Source organism: Rissa tridactyla, chromosome 7 (genome assembly GCF_028500815.1).
Source record: "Rissa tridactyla isolate bRisTri1 chromosome 7, bRisTri1.patW.cur.20221130, whole genome shotgun sequence".
NCBI classification, from domain to species: domain Eukaryota; kingdom Metazoa; phylum Chordata; class Aves; order Charadriiformes; family Laridae; genus Rissa; species Rissa tridactyla.
Window position 1 is genome coordinate 30,047,850 of NC_071472.1, and position 14,963 is coordinate 30,062,812.

At 37.2% G+C, this 14,963-nt stretch overlaps 1 protein-coding gene across 6 annotated transcripts in view; it reads left to right on the forward strand.

Annotated features, from left to right (window-relative positions):
* The window catches only part of ABI2 (abl interactor 2), a 72,720-nt gene that overhangs the window by 20,822 nt on the left and 36,935 nt on the right, over window positions 1–14,963 (forward strand). For all 6 annotated transcript variants that reach the window (XM_054210042.1, XM_054210043.1, XM_054210037.1 and 3 more), the window contains exon 2: window positions 10,470–10,637. In XM_054210042.1, coding sequence (XP_054066017.1) covers window positions 10,470–10,637 — 168 coding nt within the window. The remainder of the gene's footprint in view (window positions 1–10,469; window positions 10,638–14,963) is intronic.

Here is a 14,963-nt window from a genome sequence, read left to right on the forward strand (position 1 = left end):
TTTGCTGATGATACCAAGCTGGGAGGGGTGGCCGACACTCCAGAGGGCCGTGCTGCCATCCAGCGTGACCTGGACAGGCTGGAGAGCTGGGCAGAGAAGAACCTAATGAGGTTCAACAAAAGCAAGTGTAGGGTCCTGCACCTGGGAAGGAAGAATGCCAAACACCAGTATATGTTAGGGGCGGACATGCTGGGAAGCAGCTCTGAGGAGAAGGACCTGGGGGTCCTGGTAGACAGCAAATTATCCATGAGCCAGCAGTGTGCCCTTGTCGCCAAGAAGGCCAATGGCATCCTGGGCTGCATAGGGAAGACTGTGGCCAGTAGGTCGAGGGAGGTCATTCTTCCCCTCTAGTCTGCACTGGTGAGGCCACAACTGGAGTACTGTGTCCAGTTTTGGGCTCCCCAGTTCAAGAGGGACAGGGAACTGCTGGAGCGAGTCCAGCGTAGGGCAACCAAGATGATTATGGGACTGGAGCACCTCCCTTATGAGGAAAGGCTGAAAGAGCTGGGACTCTTTAGCCTGGAGAAGAGAAGGTTGAGGGGGGACCTGATTAATGTTTACAAGTACCTAAAGGGTGGGTTTAAGGAGGACGGAGCCAGGCTCTTTTCAATGGTTCCCAGCGACAGGACAAGGGGCAATGGGCACAAGCTAGAACATAGGAAGTTCCGTTCAAATACACGGAAAAACTTCTTTACAGTGAGGGTGACAGAGCACTGGAACAGGCTGCCCAGGGAGGTTGTGGAGTCCCCTTCTCTGGAGATTTTCAAGACCCGCCTGGATGCAGCCCTGAGGGATGTGCTCTGGGCAATCCTGCTTTAGCAGGGGAGTTGGACTAGATGATCTCTAGAGGTCCCTTCCAACTCTGAAGATTCCGTGATTCCGTGATTTGTTGCAGTGATGCTGGCAGCATGAAAACAGTGGCGCAACTGATTAAACGTCAGGGAAGCTATGCTTGTCCACAGCTAACATTTGTTATCTTTTTATTTTGGGTGCAATAGACTGATATTCTTGTCATAGATTTCAAATCAGTGAGTTAGTTTTGCCCTCAGTGACAGGAAGCTGTCTTGGCTTGACAGGAAGCTTGGAAGCCGTATGTATTTTAAAAAGTTGCTTTTCCATTTAGGAGGTCAGGCTTCATGTATATTTCTTTGAAAGGTAGCTTTCCTAGCTGTTAATTAATCCTACATTTTGAGGCTCAGCACAGAAATGAAAATATGAAATGAGTCAACTGCAATGCAAACAAAAGTCTTCAACTTAATGTGAATAACCTGATATTGACTGCAGCAGATTATTGATTCTGAGTTTCAGCTGGCTTAAAAATTAGGGAGTCACACTTATGATCAGGAAGTTTAGTGAATCATGACAGTTTCTTAGTAATATGAAAAACAAGAGTAACCTAATGTCAAATAATTTCCAAAAGTCTGAATACTAAGAGTATATTCCTCAGCTAGCGTGCTTTCTGTTAGTATGCAGATAAATTAAGCTAAATTATCATCATAATTTAATTATAAAAATGGAAATAACCATATTTATATTTATATCAGTGGAATATGATGAAAGAAATTAACCTTGCATTTGGAAATGGCTTTCTTTTTTAAATACTGCATTTATTGCTTGCTTTTTGAATGTTGTTTGAATTATAAAATTTAATGACAGATTTATGCATTTTTAATTCAAAAACTGGTATCTTCTGTAATGATTATGTTTGGCCCAAATACTGAAGTTCCCTATTGTCATGGTTTAAGCCCAGCTGGCAACTAGGACCACGCAGCCACTCACTCACTTTCCTGGTTGGGATGAGGATGAGAATCAGAAGAGTAAAAGTGAGGAAAAACTCGTGGGTTGAGATAAAGACAGTTTAGTAGGTATAGCAAAAGCTGCACGCACAAGCAAAGCAAACCAAGAAATTAATTCACTGCTTCCAGTTGGCAGGCAGGTGTTCAGCCATCTCCAGGAAAGCAGGGCTCCATCACGTGTAACAGTACTTGGGAAGACAAACACCATCACTCCGAATGCCCTCCGCCTTCCGTCTTCTTCCCTCAGCTTTGTATACTGAACATGACATCATATGGCATGGAATATTCCTTTGGTCGGTTGGCATCAGCTGTCCCAGCTGTATTCCCTCCCAACTTCTTGTGCCCTCCCAGCCTACTTGCTGGTGGGGCAGTATGAGGAACAGAAAAGGCCTTAGCAATAATTAAAAACACCAGTGCGCTATCACACTGTTCCCATCACAAATCCAAAACAGTGCTACACCAGCTGTTAGCAAAAAAGTTAACTCCATCCCAGCTGAAACCACGACACCTATACAGGTGTTGATTGCTGTGTGATCTCAGCTCAAAAGATGATGTGTTTGATTAGATGTAGAATATGTAGGATTCACAGTACTATGAGAGTAGTCCAAGTCCCATTTCTTTTAAGTTGTGTTCAGAAGAGTTCAGTAACTTCATGTTTAAAGGTGTTTAAATTTTAAAAGAAATTTGTGTGAATGGCAATTTAAATGCCTTCATTTAGGTGTTGAGTAGAGACTTTGGATGCAATTGTGAAGAAATGTATTTTTCAGTTTGACAGATGTTTATACCTTGTTGCTTCCCCTGTTACGTGGTCTCAGTGTATCTTGCTGCTTGTGCATTCCTTTGAATACAGAATAATAGCAAGTTGTCAAAGAACTTAGTGCATTTGTGGAAGGGTATGTGTGAAGAAGTGTTTCCTGTTCATATCTGAAATGTTTGCTTATGTTTCTTAACATTTGATTAATTCCTAATGTTTAGGGTGTAGAGTACTACATGACTACCAACTTAATTTTAAAATAAACTTGTATACATTTGAGTAGGGTCATAAACCGGTCAAGTTAGGCCTCCTTCTTCCTAAAATAATGGTAACAGCAGTAGTTACATGAATAAGCAATTATGTAGAGAAAAATGTTTACACTTAGAGATGAATAGTCTTACAATTGACAGGGAGCAAAAAAATTTACTCCCAACTCTCAAGTACTTTAGTGCTCTGGTTATACTAAAGAACAGGTAGGCTAGGTTTCCCTCTGTGTTCAATGTACTAATGGAATATGTGTATCCTCTTGCACATCCAAAAGGGAAATTTTGAGGTTTCTGGGAGATCTCCTTTCCTTCTGTTTTAATGTGTCAGTGTTTGCTTCTGCTTTTTCATGCTTGTTTAACCTGCATTTTATAGACCAACTGCTTATGAATTGTATGGTACATGTTTTTCATGCTGGGAATGAGCGGTTCTGGCAGTGAAGAAGGAGTAAGGGATACTCTTTAGCAAGTAAGTATTTAATGAGGTAGTTTGTTAAAACAGAAAGCTATTGTATTTTTCACTGTCAGTTATGTAACTTTTTGGCATGGTTTTGGAATAATTATTGGATTAATGATGCTCAGTTTTCTTCTCAATCATTTTTTTCTAGCTTATGAAGGGATCTCAGAAAGCACTTGGATAGGCTAAGCAAATACCATCTGTGCAGTTGAATAAATGTGTGTAAAATATTTAATTATGTATGAGGCTTTCAGTAACTTCAAGGAATTCAGCAACAATTAAAATGGAAAGGATGATATAAGAGCTCAGTCTTCTATTTTTCACAGGAAAACTGAAGTGTGCTTTGTCAGTATCACAGTTGGGCACATTTCGTACTGAATAATGCAAGCATGTTGAACTCTGTGGCATGCAGCTTTTGTTCTTGAGGCTTCTTGAAGCCGATGCAACCTCAAAAGAAACCTGAGGGGTTTTGCTTGCTGCTCTTAAGACAAATGCCTGCTTGAGTTTGTATTAACAGCAATTAAAAGAAACAACTGTTATATTGATTAAATGAAACTAATCTTCTGTCTCATTCTTAAAATGTCACTGTTACTTTTTTGTCACATATATTAAATATGAGTTTTGTTTCACTAAACAGTACTGTTTTGAACAATAGCAAGAGAATCTGTATATGTTGTGGAAGTGATTATTAGATTCTGGACACACCGTTCAGTGTAGTTAGTCCCATGTCAAACTGTTTAACCTCAGCTTCCACTTTGACACCTAAATATTACTGCATAAATGCATTGTACACTGTAGAAGTGGTTTGAGTATGAATCAGGATTTTTCCATTCAGAACTCATTTTTTTCTAAGAGAGTTTTAGGTTTAGGCTAGTTGTAAGTGATAGGCTCAGGAATGAAAAGCTCTTTTTTTTCTTTTTTTTTCCTCCTCTCAATTCAATACTTGAGTATTAATCTTGGAAGAATTTTTTTTTTGTCATATTGATACTAAAGTCAACAACTTGTGTTAATCTTCTGTAATAAGAAACACAATTTATTTATCATGTCCAGACTTTTTGGCTCATCTAATAGAATTCATTATATAAGTTTTGTTAGCCCAACTGAAAACTCTGAACTTCCAAGTTGATGATGACGGGCGATAAAATAAAGAATTTTTTGTTTTTTTTTTTATTTTTAGAACTAGAGCAGGAAAAACCTAGCTACAATAACTAACTAAACTGCCAACAGCTTTTAGCGCTTCCTCTCATGCACCACCTTCAGACCTCTCATAATTAGCTCTTTCCAATTCATAAAAGCTGTATTTTTCTTTTTTAATGTGTTGCTGTCTTTGAAGTCTTCCCTTTTCTTGTAATTTGGTAGCATTTCTTCTCTCATCTAGTTGGATTGATACTCTGTAAATCTTAGTATAGTGCCTATGTTGCCTCCATCATTTGTTTCCTTGTAGAATTTCTTTCTGCGTTAATAGCTGTCTTTTTGTACAAAATTGTTCAAGTTCTTAATAGTGGCATAACAGATTTTATCACTATGTTCTGGCTGATCTCACTTTGGGGTGGGAGAATGCATTATATTTTTGGTTCCTTTCTAGCCCTGCTTTTTGTGCTCCGTGTGCTCTTTGCATGTAAGATTCCCTTTTACTGTTCATATAGCCAAATTATTTTGGTATTTTGCATACCTTGTTGCCTGTTTTATTCCCTCATATGCCCCACACTCTCCATTCAATATAATTTTTTCTTCTTTGTAATTTGTTTTTATATTGCTTTTAGAAATACAAAAGTTTGTATTTCCCTAGGAAGGACAAAAAACATTGAGAGGTTTAATTCCTGAAGTAAAAGGGTATCTTATATAGCCAGCAGTCCGGGCCATTTCTTATTCAAATCCGGTAATGTAATGGTGCTATGTAAATGGAACTTTCAGAGTGGCTAGAAAAAGTGATGCCTAGGATGTGCATCCTGACATGAAAGGTAGTCATCTTTGCACTTAGGTTGAATTCCACATCCTTTCTAATGTTAGCAATGTGGGTTACAGAATGAAATACAAAAATGAGAAATATTTTCAGGTGAAGATTTGTATGAGCTGTGTTAGACTTAGTGTCCATCTTTGGATTGGCATTTAGAAGTGGAAAATGTTAATAATTCTGCAGTGTCTGAAAGCAAGCACGTACTACTGCACTGTGTATGTAATACATACCTTTCCGGACTGAATTTGAAGTCTGTGCGTTCATAGCTGACTTGAATGACTTTGATCTTCTCCTGTTACCTAAAAGTCCCAGCTTTGTATAGAGTTGTTGCTGTAGTCTATGTTGTAGCTCTCAGACTGGATCCGTCCTGTGAAATATTTCTATCTAGTCTATAGTTTTGTTTTGTTTTCTGGAGGAGGCAAAACAACCACTTTAGTAGGGGGTGCTTCCTACAAATGGAAAACATTGTCCAGAGGAGAGCTGGGCAGAGCAATGGTTGCTGCTGTGTCTGGGTGCATGGGGTACCAGTTCCTCCTGCAGCAGAGGTAGCCTCTCCCAGCAGTAGCTGAGAACATCCTCACCCCATATGTGTCTGGCAGGAGCATCAGATGAGCTCTCTGTGGTGAGTTAAAATGGTGCTCTCGCTGCTGAGAGCAGGAGAAAAGGATGCTGCTTTGTGAGTCAGCGCGGACCACCTGGTCTGTGTATTGTGTGGAGAAAAACGATAAACAGAATAGATGCTAAGCTGCTGCATGTAAATTGGATAATGTGGGCACAGAAGACATCAATGATCCAAACATTTTATCTTTTTAAGGCTTTGAAGATGATCCAGCTGTTATGCTCAAGTATCTTCTTAACATTGTTTGAAAAGTTGAAGCTGGAAGCTTAAGAGGTGGAGACGCAGCAGCATCCTTAACACAGTTAGTGGAAAAATATTAAAGGAAACAAATGAGGCACTGTGCACAGGTCTTGTAAGAAAAAATAAAATATATAGGCAGTGAAGGGCTTCCAAAACTGCAGTGATGTCTACTTTCCAGCACTTGTTCCTTTTCTCTAGCAAGCAGAGCAACTCTGGATAGTTCTTCCATTTTTATTCTTGATTGTGTGCTTCCTTGTGTTCTGTGGCTATGCAGTGGTTTGGATGAGGGAAAACTTGTAATTTGGTTTATGGATCAGATAATTTTCATTTGGGACTCACCTCCTGGTCTATTATACTACAGCGAAGGGAGGGTGCAATTTGTATTGGGGACCTCTACTTCCACAGGTACTGCTAACGAAACTAGAGCCTGAGTCTCTACAATATCATGATTAGTTGCTCAAACCATAATTCAGCAAACATAATTTGCTCTTTCTTTGTGGCATCTACTTAGTTTTTGTAGGGCAAGTGTTTGCAAGTTCGCATGGCAGGGAAGATAATAGAACTGATTGGAGTTTAAAATAACCATTTATTTCTTAGGTTATTTGTAAACTAGATTGGGTACTCAATCCACCACGCGGCCCTACAAATACAGTACTGTTGCAACTGAATGGATGTGGTAGGACTAGGAATGAGAGGCTGCCTATGTTGGCAGTGTTGTAGAAGACTTATTTGTCAAACTTTGATTTCTTAAATCTAATATCCATTAAAATGAAGTACCAATCAAGCTGATCTAACAGTTGGAAGCATTGCTTCCCTTAGAGTGGTGTGTGTATAGGTGTTATGATGTCCATTTTTTTTATAGACGTGCAGAATTTTATGTGCGTGAGTGCTATATTAAAGATATTTAAAGACTTTAAAATGGAGAGGTATTCAATGTTCTATATCATGGTATTTAATTTAGGTCAGCTGAAACATTCAAGCTGAAAACATACTTACTACCAGTTCTTAACCATGCTAACTGTAACGTTTCTGAGAACCTGAAGGACTTCAAGGATTCTGGTTAATATCCTTAAGTATTCACAGTAACGAGTCTTTATTTTGTTACAATGAACATAGTAGAATATGTTTCTCTTGTTTTCAATATTCTATGTAGCAACAGTATTCCATAGGTTACTGAAACTACTGTAGAGAGGCTCTCAGTTTGATTTGGGCCGAATTATTATTTTTAACTTTTACTAGAGAATTTTGGTAGGTTTGGATATCGAAATAACTTTTTGCCTGCCTTACAGTCAGGTATGAAGCATATTGGCTGGTATTTTGGTGTTCTGAAGATCAGAATATCAGACCTTAGACTGATGAGGATTATGTTTGAATTTGGTTAATGATAACTTGAAATTGATATCTTATTTGCAGAAATCCCTTTAGTTACATAGTAACATAGTCAGTTATTAGTGTACCATTTAGTTGTCTGAATCCATTGCTAGGTTTGAGCATGGCAGCAGTTGTAAGCAATATGATTTGATGTGCATTGCGAGTATACATGGGAAGCTTGTTACATTGGAGCATATGATAAGATACCATGTCTGGAAATCTACTTTCCAAACTAAAAGTTAGATTTTGTGCTAAACACAATTTACCATTTCAAGTTAAATTTAACTGATGTTCATTATTAAATCTCCACATAGGAACTTTAGATTTGCTGTAAGTATTCTAGACTGTTTTTCCTAGTGATTGTGAGAGACTCAAGTTTCCATCTCTTGAAAGTTTTTAGGGTAAACTTGATTGTTTTAAAACGTTATCACTGATTAATTTTTTTTGTTGTTGTGAAATGGCTTGACAACAGTAGGTTCAAATAGTCATTTTAATTTGAAAATTCAACACATGCTGCATCTTTCAGTATCCAGGGAGAAAGTTCAGACTTTAATTTTGCTGTGCCAAGCGTGAGTGGAGTTTGCTTCAGAGAATTTTGGGCTCTCTATAAAGGCACGCAGAGCAAATCATAGTTGTTCAGGTTATCAGCCAAATACACAAACTAGACCTCTCAATCAAAAGGGGTTTTGTGCTAATAACAGTTCCAAATGTGTTTATAGGATTGTTGTTTTTTGGAATTTTTAATGTGTCTGAACATTGAGAAGCCAGTTCCTAGTTGGTTTGAACTCATGTGAATGGGGTGACTTGAATTTATTTAGCTATTAGGTTACATCAGTGGAAGGACTAGCTCTGAACACGTATGTGTATTTGTGCTTCTTTAAGCAGTAAAATCATAGCAGAGGGTCATAATTTCTAAAATGATAGATTGTTTTCCTTTTGTTCTCAAACACTGTGACTATTAATGAAAAAATGTGTTTGCTGGCTTCTGCTTAGCTATTCTGGTTGTACAGTGTGCTAATGTAAATCAGCAGTTTCTGCTTCTATAAATAGACTTTGTCAGCAGCTGCAGAGCAAAACTGACAAGCTTCTGGTCATTTTTATTATTGCCATTCAGAAATTGTTTGAATAGCTGTGAAAGTGTCCAGTAGCATGTATGCCTGCTGTAGTGATATTTGCAGACTGAGCTGAGTTTATGAGTAGGGAGAGGGAAAGGAGGAGTGCATGAGCCAACAGTGTGAGAGAAGAGGCAAAGAGCTCTCTATTCCTTCGCTTGGGAGTCCTTAGGCTGAGTTTGGAGCTCTGTTATATAAAAGACATGCTATCCAGCTGGCTACAAGTCATGAGTTCTTAAATGGGCTCTGGGGAGAGCAGTTATCTAACTTTATAGCTGGATATAAGGCAGCCTTTACAAGCGTGCTGTGTTGGGGAACATCATCATACTGTGCCCTGAGAAGCTGTCTCCTAAAATTTTCAGTTCCTTTTGCTGCTGAGTCTGGTTTTGGCTGCTGCATGGGAAAGAAACACACAGGCAAGCGTGCTTACCTTCTACAGCATTCCTCCCCTCCTGCACCATTGTGGAAGCTCTTCTGTGGCTGAAAAGCAACTGCCGCCCTCCTCCTTTCTAGAAGCAGACTAGGAAGGAGTACCAGTGTGGCCTGCAAGAAGAAGGAATGCTAACAGGCCACACAAGTTACCATTGCTGTTTGTGGACACAGGAGAGGTTGCTAGGAAAGAAAAAGTTTTGAGTATCTTTCACGTGAGCATTTAACTGAAGTCCTGTGTCTGTGTTTATATGTGAGTTTGCTTTTTTTTTTCTTGAAAGCTAGCAATCTTCTTTTAAGAGTCTTACTACAAGGTCTAAGGAAATATCTTGGGCTGTAAGAATTATTTTCCTGAAATGCTTACTTTCAGTGTTTCACAAGGTACATACAATAAATTGGATGGTGGATTCAGCTTGTGCTGAAAGTTATGGAATTGACTTTGTATTCCCCCTCTAATAAAAGCACATTTCTTGAATAATACCCAACCTCTGTGAATAATATGTAAAGGAAAGGAAATTATGAAATACAATATTAAAATGGCAGGTGGGATTAGAGAACATTAGTCAACTGTTGCTTTAGAAATAGCACTATCAGCCCGTGAGGTGGCTAAAGATCATCTGAAAGTTAAATTCAGTGTATTCCAAAGCCTTGGAAACTGGAAATTTTCTTAGCATCTTAATTGTATGCTTTACCATTGCTTTAATCTGTATTTTTTGCACTGAATTTGATCTTAGTGATGTTAACTATTATTCAAGGAGAAACACAAAACCACAACAACTAGACTCTTAGCTTATTATTTTTAATGTTGTTTGCAATGTATGCATGTTTTTAGACTTTTAATGGATGTATTTTGGCTTGATGGCCTAAATATTTTTAGGTGTTCTACTACTAGAAAAATGGATCATACTGATTCTTCATAGAAAAAAATACTGGCAATGTGAAAAGCACAAAACATATTTAAAAAGAAAACATGGACTTGTTCTTTTTAAAAATGATTCCTCTCACATTTTATTCAGCTACCATTTTAAGGGGTAGTTATAGTTCGTTCACTGTGAACGACCATTTGTGGCATTAATGAGGTCTAAATAATTGGGAGAGATGAGGAATATGGTATTTGGCAGGTCCTTGCAGGCTGTTACAAGATCTAATTGAAGTACAAAGTTTAGAAGAACTCAAGAATAAGTATCTCAGAGTGCTTTTAAAATTTATTGCTAAAATACTGTATAAGAAGTTGCATTTTAAGTATTTCAAGAAAAGATGAGCAGGTATACTAGCTTAATTCCTTTATAAAGAACAGAAACTCTTGAAATAGAAAGTATCTTTTGTGGAATGAATGGAAAAATGGTAATTTTGATGTAGAATTAGTTTGACTTGTGTAATTCTTTGTCTTTTAGAGACAGGCAAAGGAGTTAATGACAAGAATCTTTGTGTGAGAGACTTTACTAAATAAACCTTTTATTTCTGCTTTTAGTCAGCAGACAAGCAGCGAGCTCTGGAAGAAACCAAAGCCTACACAACCCAGTCATTAGCAAGCGTAGCCTATCTGATCAACACTTTGGCCAACAATGTTCTTCAAATGCTGGATATCCAAGCATCCCAGCTTCGGCGCATGGAATCTTCAATCAACCATATTTCACAAGTGAGACTTTTTTCCTGATTTTTTTTTTCTTTGTTCTTGAAATTACAGAGCAAGTAAAACTCTCACCTGACATTTTGTGAATGAGAAAAATAGTCACATTTAAAACAGAAGGATGCATTTTTTTCTAATAGTAATTCTGGGAATGGGTCTCATTATGTGATTGTCTATCTGTGTTAGTGTGAGGGTTTTGCATAGGACAAGAGAGTAAATGTATTCTTGGCTAGTTTATTGGTTGAAGAGGGGTCTGTTCTGTATAAGTGAAAAGGACAGAAAAATTGCTAATGGAAAAATCAGAACGTTATGTTAAGGGACAGATTAAGCTTTCTAACTCCTACTTGGTGGTTTACTGGACTTGGTAGTTATTGGCTACCAGCACTTAAAATTAAAAGAAATAAATATGAAATGGATGGTGGAAAACAATACTTGTCATCTTTTTACTTTTCCTGTTGCTGTAATACTGGCATCTAATGACAAAAGCATAGAGACAAAAGTAGTTTGCTTCTGGCTTTTTTTAATAAAATGTACTTTGCAATGATGTGATCAGAAGGCAAAATTAATGTTTCACGTTTGTGTATGACTGCAGAACTCCTGCCATTCTTTGCAGTTTTTCTGAGCAGCGGTAAACTAAGCTACTATTATTAGGAAGCCATGTCCCATCACCATGTTGATGAGAGAATTTTGACTGCCAAAATGAGCTGAGGATGGATGATAGATTTATTGGAGGTTTATATGCCAATGATGGAATAAAAGAGGAAATTATGAGTTATATACAGCATTTTCTGTTTTTTTGTTACTGAAGAGGTGGTTGGCATCCTTTCTGAAAATTTTGTATCTTATTTGACCAATACATTTTGGCTGCTAGGGTTTCTTGATCTCCATGTGATAGTGTCATAAATGAAAAGAAAGAATATGGTGATATTTAGAAAGACATTTGAAAGTAGGAGCTGTGTAAGGTAGGAAATAAACAGATTGAGCTTATCTGTTAACTTGCTGGTGCTGAAAGCATTGCTAAGCTAGTAGAGGTTTGAACCAGCAAAAGAAGTGAATAATTTTATGCTGTCTTAGTGTGCTGAATTGGCTCACTGAGAGGTCAGATGAATTCAAGAGCAGGTGCAAAGGAAGGGGTGGGAAAGATTTTCCCTTCTGGTAGTAGTACACTATTAGATTGCCTCAGTTATCTCATGCAACTGCATCCTCAGAAATAAGCTGAGAAGTTTGATTTCTTCTGCTGCATGCTTCTTGTTAGTCCATGAATAAGTTAATTCATTTTTTTTCCCGGAAAATGTCACAGATTACTCTGTGTATGTGTGTGTATGCCTCTGTGTCTATGTGTGTGTGTGTGCTTGTGTGTGTATGCATGTGCTTCTTGACAGGCTAATGCCACCTATTCAACTATTTGAGAGCCTGATGCAAAAGACAGTATATGAGTAAAAATATTCAGAGTTCACTGGATTTTGCATTTTTATACATGTATAAAGTTCATTTTGTCACACAGTTTCCGTAAAGTAGCTTTTGGGAAAAGGGCCATAGCATTTTAAATGTTTTCCTTCTGAGAAGCTGAGATTTATGCAGATTGAGATGCTAGGTTAGATTATCTTTGGCATTTATACCAAATGGCTAGTTATTTAAAATGGAGCATTAAATTACCAAGCACCCAACACCTAAAGAAGATGTATCTGCCAAAATTCATGGGCTGCACTTGAACAACCAAAACATAGTTAATTTATTTTTTTTTAAATATCGCTGTAGCATTGAAAATTGAGTTTTGTTTTGGGTTTTTTTTTTGAGTCTGCATCATATGTATGGAGGATGCTCCCCAAATCTTCATTAGAGAAATTATATCAGAGAAGCAGACAGTATTTTTATTTTGGATATTATATACATGAAGTGTGTTGATCCAAGGAACTTAATATTAAGGTGAATTCAATACATTCAGAAATGGCTTCATCCCATGAATGTTGTAGATGGCTATATTGTCTGTCTGAATTCCAGTGGTTATTTTTCTGTAAAAAATTAATTTATTTTGTCACAGTTTCTGTGTAATAAATAACTTGTTTTCAGGAAATTTCATTATACTTCTCCTGGAACAAGACTAACCTGCAGAAGACTTCCTCTGTCTGTTCTGCGTTTGGTGTAAGGTTTAGTGGACTGTTTCTCGTACCACTTAAAATATCTCATGGTATAATACCTTATTGCCAAATTATGATTTCAGTCAGTCTGACTTGAAATTATGTCAGTAATGTAGAACAGAAAACATGTTGGTACTTACCATCTGCTTGCAGTGCATTATTGCATTAATGCTTTGGTCAGTAGGTATTGATATTTGAGTTTAGAAAACACTGATGCAAATTGTGATATCTTGATGTGTAATCCTGCTTTTAATTCTGATTTGGGATTACACACATTCTTCAAAGAAGGGAACAAAATCATTTGGCTCTTAGCAAGAAAACTTTTTCAAAAGCGCTTGCGTTGTTTGAGTGTTGCTTTAACTGGAAGAGATGTGATTAACTTTAGAAGATAAAATATTTTAGTTCTTTGTTCATTGATAGAATGCCAATTTGTATCACTTTCTATGTTTCCTTCTGTATGCCAACTTAATCAAAGAGCTGAAAAGGAAACTGATAATAATTTGTGGTTTTTCAGATTATATATAGGTCCTGAATAAGGAAAATTGAAACTATTTTTATGCAAGTGATTAAATCCTATTGATTTAAAATTTAAGATTACTTTGATTTGGTCTGAAAGCTGATGAAGCTATTCTTATCTGCTTTATTGAACCTTGTCCAGAACTAGATGATATGCAGTGTTTCATATTTGGTTGAAAATTTAAATCCTAAATACAGATCATCTGTATAAATATTTATACTTGTTAAAAAAAATGTGTTAAAATTTTCCAAGTTAGCAGAGACTGTGAAATGTTGCTAACATCCAAATTCTTTAAATTAATCTGGCAGATTTTCAGGTTTTAATATTTGTATGATGAGAAATATTTTTTCAGGTTTAGTTATAAAATACTCTTAGTTAGCAAGGTCGTCTTTAAAACTTCTCTGCTGCTAATTATATAAACAAGCACAAAGATCAGTGGTAGTGATGAGTTATCTCCAGTGGCATTGCAAGATGGACAAATCTGCTTCATCCTCTTTTTACGGAATCTTACGCCCATGATATTGGCTGTGAGAAAAGGTATTGAATAGACCGCAGACTTGAACTTCTCTGTAGTCAGCATGTGCTGCTTAGCTTAACTGTAACGACGTGTCTGAGCTGGTTGGTCTCTGCAGGGAAGTTCACTTGCACCTTCCATTGATGTCAATAAAGGCTTGTAACCATTTTTAGTTGTCTTATTCTTGCAAGTTACAAGAATAGCCAAACTCTTTCAAAAATGGTAATGCAAGTCTAATTTTCCATCGTATACATTACTCGTTTATGGAGCAAGTAGCTTTTCAGCATTTTTTGTATCATTATGACCTCTTCCTTTGTGTATAAATTACATACCACTTGAACTGAGGCAATTAATGTCACATTTCTAACATGTCAAAATTAGACGGTTACTCATTTTAAAGTAATAATCCAGTTTTCAAGGTAATTTGCAGTTAGTTTGTTTAAATTCTACTGAATTACATTTAAAAAAAAATAAAAGCTTAGCAACGCTATATTTAAGCAACGTTTTCTTCTAAGATTTTGTTAACTGAATTTTAAAACAGACTAACAGACTGACAACAAATAGATAAATTTAAATTAGAGTGTTTTGAGAAGAGGAAGAAATCAAGGCTTCTGGAGACTTTTATTTCTGAAATGTCACTATAGATTAGAGTTTCAAAGTGCTGTTGTGGTTTAACCCCAGCCATCAGCTAGGCACCACACAGCTGCTCACTCCCTCCCTCCCCAGCAGGTTGTCGGGAGAGAATCAGAAGGGTAAAAGTGAGAAAACTTGTGGTTTGAGATAAAAGCAGTTTAAGAATTGAAATATAATAACAATAATAACAACAACAACAATAATAAATAATAATAATGCTAAAGATAATAAATTGTAATGAAAAGGAAAATATAAGGAGAGAGAAATAAAACCCCAGAAAGACAAGTTATGCAAATGAAAACAATTACTAGCCACCATCAGACCACTGCCTAGCCAGTCCCCAAGCAGCAGCCCCCTCGCCAGCCTCCCCCCAGCTTTATATGCTGACCATGATGTTGCATGGTATGGAATATTCCTGTGGTCAGTTGGGGTCAGTTGTCCCAGCTGTGTCCCCTCCCAACTTCTTGTGTACCCCAGCCTACTCTCTGGTGGGGTAGTATGAGAAGCAGAAAACACCTTGACTCTGTCCTCAG